The following is an 8,487-nucleotide window of genomic DNA, read 5'->3' as shown; positions in this document are numbered from 1 at the left end:
AAAAGGAGGCTCGTCGCCATTTTCTTTAAAGTGGGTTCTCTATAAAGGCATTCGATAAACCGGGGTCGGTAAAACGGCGTTCGCTAAAACGAGCTTCTTTAAACCGCATGCCTCCGGTTGGGGGTTGTCTCTCGTCGACCGGCGCCCAAAAAGGGATTAAATGTACAAAATCTCACAACGTGCATCAATTCGTTTGTTATCTGAACATTGATGGGACATTTTGAGGTTCAATTAAAAGTGATAGTATTTTGTGAAAATTTGCTTTTTTTTTACGTAAAAATAGTATTTATGTAAACTGTCTGAAGATATTTGTGCTTTTGAAAGAGGAATTAAAAGAAAATCAGCGCGTCGACTAGAAAACAACTACTATAGTCCTGAACAACCAAGAGACGCGCCAATTACCGTAGGAAATCATTTGAATTCATTCCTGACGCCATTTTAATCTGCAGGGATAGATAATATGCTTGCCGTCACCTCAAAAGAACAAGTGTCATATTGCTTACAACTTGTGCAAAGTAATTTCCATATTGTGAAGGTATTTCAGATTGGCATAAAAGTATCTTTAAATCATGAAACAATGTTCTGTTAGAACCCACGCTTTTTTGCTAAAGTTCATGAGTTCAAAAGACGTGTTCTTTTAGTTTGTAAACATCACAAAGGGAAGGCTCATGTCCGGTATTGCGGGAAGGTGTGGCTGGCGCATTTTCGGTTTTTTAATCTGAATTGTTTGCATTTCCAGCTGTTGCTAGGTTTTTGTAACTTTTGTTTTTGTTAAGAGTTGGAGCCTTTATAATTCAAGCCTGACAAGAAAACTCTTCAGTGCCATCAATAGGAACGCCATGATCTCGACAAGATTTTTGCTTGTGTTTGCGACGCTGGAGATGGCATGCATTGCGGGTAAATATCATGGTTGAATAACTCATTTTGATCATATTATTTACAAGCTTAATCTAGATTGAAACGCCCGTCACTTAACACGTTTGCGTTAGTGCCAACCTTGAGCTAATGACAGTAAACTCCTTCATGCACTGTGTTTCTCCTAGAAAACGCAAAGTAGACGCATACCGGCGCACTCTAAAAAAAAAAAAGGCAGCAGTATTTAATACGTAAGAGCTAGAAACCGCCTGTCACATATGTTACTTGGTACCTAGTAACCGTAGGTAGTAACGGATACTAGATAAAGAATCGAACTGTTACTAGCTCCAAAGTATAACCCGTGTATTTTACTACTTCTAACTAGAAACTCGTGCTACCTCCCGATAGAAGACCGGAAGCGCAACGAGTCACGTGATTTTTGGTGAAAAAAAGGCATGTGGTTATGCCACTTATCATCAGATGGCAGGCCTAACAAAAGTAAAACTTGAAACGAGTAATACAGGTGGCGCTAGTCCTCGTCCCATCAAAAGTACACAAAATAATGAAAGACGTTTTCACATTTCTGTAATGCTAAAATAGAGCGCAGCTGATGATATTTTTTGATTTCGCGATTTACCATGCTCAAGTATTTAGCGAAGTAATCTCTATAGGTACAAATGTGGACCTCGTACTCCTGCGTACATAATAAGAATTATATACATATATATATATATATATATATATATATATAGTTAAAGTAAGGTAAATATAAAAACAATGGACCGGGAAAAGTTAATAAGTCAAAGATGCGTACTGTCGGAGTTTCTATAATTCGAAGTTTATTACGACGTTTCTAGCGGGGACCGCTCTTCATCAGGGGTATACATATACATATATATATATATATATATATAGAGAGAGAGAGAGAGGGAGATAGGCACATAAAATATATCGCAGTCAGGTCTTAGAAAGTCTGCACCAGAAAAGCCGCCTTCGGGACCTTGATTTGTGAATCAATTCATCGGTGAATCCAAAACGAAGGTATTAGGTATTAAAGTTCGTCCTTAGATATCTCAATTTGACTGTCCTCGGTTCTCGTCTTCAGGAAAAAAAACCTCCTGCAAACGACACCGAGGCGTGTCCACAGTGAATCAATAAACGTTCCTTCAATCCCTTTCAAATGGGTGCTAAGTTACACAGCACATGGTAGGGCAGTGCCTGCTAACACTAAGTGACTTTTAGGCTTCCTATATGTAGAGAATGTTTTAACACGAAAAAAAAACTATTTTGATTTTGTTTACAGGGGGAAACACGGGTTTGCCGCATGGCTGTAGACCAATATCCGGAGACAGCTTCAAAAACCGTGGTCAAACTACAACGGAGCGTCCGCCTAGTCTAGCAGATACCCTTGGGAAGATTTGCGAACTTCGTCTTCATAAATCTGAACAAAATATAACATGCATTGGAGATGTAAGTGTCAATGCATACTTAGTTCACGGGCGCGGTATCACTGCCGCTTTGCTGCGTCATGTCGCTTTTTCAAAAGATGCATAGAAGTCAGTGCTGGGCAGAGATACTTCAAAAAATATTTGGGAATACAAATACTGAGATACATGTGTTTAAGGCCCAAAACACAGAGACTGAGATACATTTGTCTTTTATGCAAGGGGATACCCTCAAAGTCTTGTGAATTTGAGGGTATCTCATCCTAAGGAGATTGGACATAAGGGCCTTACTTCTTCTCCACTCAGCTCCTTTAGAGAATTCGCTCTGCTAGATTGGAAAGAGTTGCGAGCTTTGTGAGAGGAGCTCATTATCTTGTTTTTGCAAGTAACCTTTTTTAAAGCACAGTTGTTGTTTTTTTTAATGTTGGTGACCGAGATGAATCATGTTATTGGGCGGTTCGTATTATAAATTCCAAAGCAACTTGCACCAAACAGATACTTTTATCTTCTAAATTGATTTTAAAATGTGCAAAAATGTAACGAGATACCTAAGTCTTGCAAAGTATCGCGGTACAACCGATACATTGTGAATGTATTTCGCTACTGAGATAAAAATACTTTTTTTTAAATGTGTTGATTTGGATACAGAGATACAGATACTCGAAGGTATTTCTAAGACACAATCGCGAAACATTTGTGTCGCGATACTGTTAGGTTCCCTCAACTTGCCAGTAGAGAAGCGGCTCAGCGGTACCGAGGAGTCACATGACAGTGGCTATTGACGCCGCGCATCACCGGTTGTTCTTGTTTCTCTAAAAGGGGCGTCCAAAAAGGATACTTCAGAACGCCTGAAGCAACACTTCACCGCCAAGGGAAGTAAAGGTTCAAGTCCGGCAGTCCTTCTGTCTGGAAATACGCCAGAAAAGCATCACGGCTTTCGTCTTCACCTCCTCTGCTTTTCTGTGTAGTCGGTGCTCGTCGGACTCGACGTCACACGGGACCTGCCAATGTTGTGTCCGTTGCTCGTCCATCCACTCTGAGAAATGCCTGCGCGTCTACTTACCCGCAAAACACTTAAAGACCCAATCTCTGCGAGTTAGGAAATTAGCACAGCGAATGATGAGGCGGAACATCTGTTTAGACCTAAAAATGAAGTCTGCGCTGTTTGCATTATGCAATGCAAAGCGTCAAGTTGCATTGCGTAATGCCACAGCGCGGACCTAATTTTGATGTCTAAACAGATGTTCCGCCTCATCATTCGCTGAGCTGATTTCGTAGATCACAGAAATTTGCTCTTAGCATTTTGCGGGTAAGTAGACACGCAGGCATTTCTTAGAGCGTATGTTCTGACGGGGCTCGCGACCTCGCCATCCTCACAAGCGCCGTCACCACGGCAGTGGAGGTACTGTGCAATTGACTGGCCGCCAACAGAGCGCGTGATCGGCTGTCCGGACTCATATGATGAGCGTGATCTAGGGCTCCGTGAAGGGCAGACGCGGACATTGGCGGAGGGAAGCTTTCCCCCCATGAGAGGAACACGGACGGAATTGGACCGACGCACGCCATATAGCAGAGTTGTCTGGCTCCACGCTTTCCGAAGTCTCCAGTTTGGATAGCCCTTATGAAGGGGTAGTGACACGATATTAATGTTGAGAGAATTGGCAGTTCTTATTTTTCATATTGTTTATCCAAAAACAAGTTAACAAAGACACATGACCTTGCCATAAAATCTGTAATTCCGCTGCGTAATCGTAAAAACAAAAACAAAAAAAAACGAATTATTTGTTTATAAGCAGACGCGTGGTGGCGGTTAGGGAACCACGGCGACAGCGTCTCTAAGGGATACGCGGAAGTCAAGAAAACCCTGTCCCCCTTCCCTGCTACCTTCGCCATCAGCCCCGTGGCAAACCGTCTTTTGTGTCGATTGCTCGCCACAACCTTCGACGATGCTTTAAAAGTCAACAGTAGCGTATAGGAAGAGGCTGGAGTTTCTAAGGAGAGAACCCAAGGGGAACCACGTGATTCCCCAGAGCACGTCACTCGAAAGGCGAAGTGGAGAGTTGAGAGGCACTTTGACCTTCGGTTTGTTTCATTTTCTTTTTCTGTATAAAAACTAGCGCTCACAAGAAAATATTGTTTTCTGTTCTTTGTTTCATGAGTGACACATTGATTTTCACAGTCAATTGGCAGAATTTCGAAAATCGTTGCACCTCCCCTTTCAACTGTGCTTATTTATTCTAAATTAATGCTTCAAAATAGCGAGACTGCTTAATCCTACAATTTGTTGGGTGCTGGCATTGGTTTCACCAAAGAATGTGTTTTGCATAAATACGCTGATCAAGCTGGTAACAATCTGTGTTGAAATGACATGCGAAATTAATATCTTCACTTTGGTTTTCATGCTGAATGCAATTTAAGATTTACTAGGCAAACACGTACACAGCTCCAGGATGCTCTGACATGCGAAGTTCGTTTGCCCTTTAACGATGAACTATATTGATGTTGTGGCACCAGACGCAGTGGTGTAAGGGCAGTTTTGAGCACGCCGTCGTGGTCAATCCACTTCCACGTGGCACTACAAGTTCCAGCACGTTCGTGCTCAGGGCAGGATGCGCGAAAGCTGCTCAGCAATCTTCTATCACAAGGCTTTTATTGATGCAATTTCATGATCTAAGAGACGCGCTGCGCGTCCCACTGGCTCGCAGCCAGCTTCTATCACCAGTATAAAAGATCTTGCCATCACCTGGCCATCACCTGGCCATCGCCGATGTTTTGCGCCATCAGGATCAATTACACTCACTGCGGCCGCTGTGAGGACTTTGGTTTGCCCTGAAAAAAAAAATGGTCACTCGGCGTTCGTTTCCAGCGCAGTAGAATCCAGAATAGAGTGGCCGTGCTTAGCAGCTCTAAAATTCTTTGGCGTTTGTATTTTTCCTCAAACTGACATATGAAATATATTTTCCTGGTTTTAAGCATACACTCATTAACTCACTGCGACCGTCAACTGATTTAATTTTACGTTGTTCCAAACTTTCCTCCATAGGCAGGGGTAGGAGTACCAAACTGCACAATGTGCTGTGCTTGTAGACTTAACGATGGAAATATTCAGTATAATGCAACAAGTCTTCCATACCAATTTCCATGCGGCCCTCACAAGGTAAACAACTATTTTCTTGTTTTCTTTTCACTTTGTTTTACGTTTTTTATGGTTTTCGCTGTGAACAATAATTCAACTTCGAAGCACATTAAATCCGTGACAGTTCTTGGTGAATAATTTTAACCTTCATTGGCTGTTTTAAAAATATGCCTACGCTATCCTCAAGTCGTTTTGTTATTTTTCGAAAATATGTTGATATATAATAAATATTTCAATCACCATCTTCAGAAAAGGGATTGTAGACTGACGAGCCTGTTGGTAGAGTTGAGGAACACCAAATAAATTTAAGACAGGTGGCACCTGTCTCTTATTCTTTCGGTGTTCCTTAGAATAACGGACTACATCTACGTTAAAATATGCTATAATATATAGATAATAAACGAATAAAAAATCTGAAAATCATGAACATAAAGCGAAATTGTTCAAATTATCTGAATAAAATAAACTTAATAAAACTGCTCCTTAAAACACATTAAAAAAGTGCTTTTAGGTTTATTAATATCGTTGATGAATCCAGCGAGGCACCATATAGGATTCTTTTCACGCGTTCAATATAAGTTTTGTCCTATTAAAATGTTCCTCATAGAGATCCTTACACATTTTAACAAATAAAATTTAGTTACTTTTTACCGATGAGGAATCTATAATATACGCTAAAGTTCATCTGACATTCGAGTCACAGTTTGACCGAAATGAGTAGAACGAGGCGCAAGTGGATAGAGTAGAGTGCTTCTGGTTGTTTTAAGATAACCGTAACGCATAAAGTGAATTACATCATCTACACCGATTGCAGAGAGATAAAAAAGTGACTAAATTAAATGAGCTGACCATATATAATGCACATGTGTTTTATTTTAATTGAACATAAATATTATTGTGTGAATGAATAAAAAAATATTCAGACTAATACTTTTACAAAGATTCGAGGATAATATTTAGATAATTTTCAATGGGCTACTCATTGGTAAATTATTGCGCAATAGATAGGCATGTGATTAAATTTGTACGTTTGCCATTTTAAAAGTTTCATTGTAATTAATTGGACACTGTGAACCGAAGCGTTTTATAAAAAAAAATTTGTATATCGATTCCCCGTAGACTTTTCGTTTTGTCTAATAAAGCAGCTTTTTGAAGTCTTGTGCGTGTCCAAAAACAGCCACTGTTGGTTGTATACCTATGTTTCAGTCACATAGACATGTATTGAACTTCTATTTAATGAGAACGTACTTTTAATTTGAAACTGATCAGTATTTAGAAGGTAGCCGTTCCGCGTGACAATAGTATGGAGGCCTCAAGGTGTGTACTTCACGTTCTTTGGACAATTTTACCGTGAGCTCATATATTTTAGCGCATTAGTATTACAGTCCTACAAACCTGACGCAAAAAATGTTAAGGCGTTATGCGATCAGAGTGAAGTCCGAAATTAAAACATTTTCAAAACGTTTTCGCGTGACGGACATGCCTATCGAAAACATTTTGTATGTATTTGTTAGGTATTGTCACCGGGCCAGAGGAAACTGTTGCAGAATACTAATCCACAAATATAAACAACATATTCACTAAATCCATATGGTTCAAGCAAATCTTGCTTATGCGTACAAAAAATAATAAATTGTGTTTTTCTTCCAGAAATGCAATCTCAAGGGAGAGTGCGCCGTCAGCAATTAACCCTGAAAGCAGCAAGCTAAAGGTTGAATGCTTCAACAGTAGAGCCGACTATAAATAACATTGAAGACTCTGGTCAGTTATGGGCACTGTCTACTTAAGGAACGCGCCGCATCGATTTTATATCCATCCTTTTTGCTTCGTGACTTCTTTGGCGTTCGTATTAGCCAATGCCTGGATCGCACTGACCGCTGACCGGTAATCTTAGATTCAAGACACACAACGCAGCTCGCCTCTTAAGCCGTTAGTCTATATGTTTCACACTGGGAAAAAATCGTGTCCTGGAAATAAACCCATTCAGTGTAGTTGAAATAAACCCCAATGTTCATAATTATGCCGTAAAGCACATTTATGAATTACCCAATAAAGATTACAGCACTGTTGAGCACTATCTAAAAACGCAAAAGATAACTTTTTTCTACTTGAAGTTAGAATGTTCTACTGAAAATTTGCACGTCGTTCATATTAAAGCTTTAGGATTAGACGCGTCTTTGCAAAATGCACACTGTTATTTCGTATCTCTCAAAAGGAAATATAGACGAAGTCAGATTTCAGCGTTTGTGGATTCCCCCTTTGAGGGGTACCACTTAGAAACACAAAAGGTTCCTTGGGTCCGGATAAAGACGTGTTTATTGACTGAAATGCCAACACGCTTCGCTCTTAGACAAGAAAAGTCTGGGCGCTGGCTCAATTGCCAGTATCACCCGGTCGGTTTCCCGCGCTGCCGCATTAGACAGATTCACGGAAAGTCGGAAACCCACAAAGAAAAACCGAGCTCCGTAGAGCCAGGGCCTCTGCCGACGAGAGCCCCTGGCCCACCTTCGGGGCCAGCTTATGTAGCCTCGGAGAATGGACGCGCCCGGAGAGGCCGCTAGCAGTGTGTGCCGACGGCGCATTCACCCAAATGGGCAAGGGAGAACCGGCCCCTTCGGGGAATTTGGCCTCGCGGTTCCTTGTATCCGGGAGGCCGACGCCATTGGTGACGACGACTCCCACGGCCTGCTTGAAGCTAGGCATAGATAGGGATAGAGGGAACCCCGTGGTTCCCACACGTTTGACATGCTAAACCAACGGAGGGCGTCTTTGACTCCCAAGCGGAGGACCAAGGATGAATTTAGAGAACCTGGGTATTTTTCGAAGCGCAACCGAAATGTTAGTTACCTTCTCCGCCATAATGGGAAATCGATAGTTTAATACCATAGCGGTTCAGTCTACATAATCGCGCCTTTATTCCCTACATTTTATTTTTTCACTGAAATTTAGAGGAGCAGCATTAAGCAATAAAAAAGTAAATGTAATAAAATTGTTTTGCATTTATATTGTGTAAAATGTTTGTAATACAGGTTTGACTTACTGACATTCCAG

General features: G+C 41.0%; 1 protein-coding gene across 1 annotated transcript; it reads left to right on the top strand.

Annotated features, from left to right (window-relative positions):
* The first annotated feature begins 839 nt into the window (after positions 1–839).
* Positions 840–7,125, top strand: LOC115325317. The gene is made up of 4 exons (XM_040215979.2): positions 840–897; positions 2,159–2,325; positions 5,344–5,457; positions 7,087–7,125. Exons 1-4 carry the CDS (start codon positions 840–842, stop codon positions 7,123–7,125), a joined length of 378 nt encoding a protein of 125 aa, XP_040071913.2.
* Positions 7,126–8,487: the final 1,362 nt, after the last annotated feature.

The sequence above is a fragment of the Ixodes scapularis genome, unplaced genomic scaffold, assembly GCF_016920785.2.
Source record: "Ixodes scapularis isolate PalLabHiFi unplaced genomic scaffold, ASM1692078v2 PGA_scaffold4__175_contigs__length_147842914, whole genome shotgun sequence".
Lineage (NCBI taxonomy): Eukaryota > Metazoa > Arthropoda > Arachnida > Ixodida > Ixodidae > Ixodes > Ixodes scapularis.
Note: the sequence above shows the minus strand (reverse complement) of the source record. Positions and strands in the feature narration are given on the sequence as shown.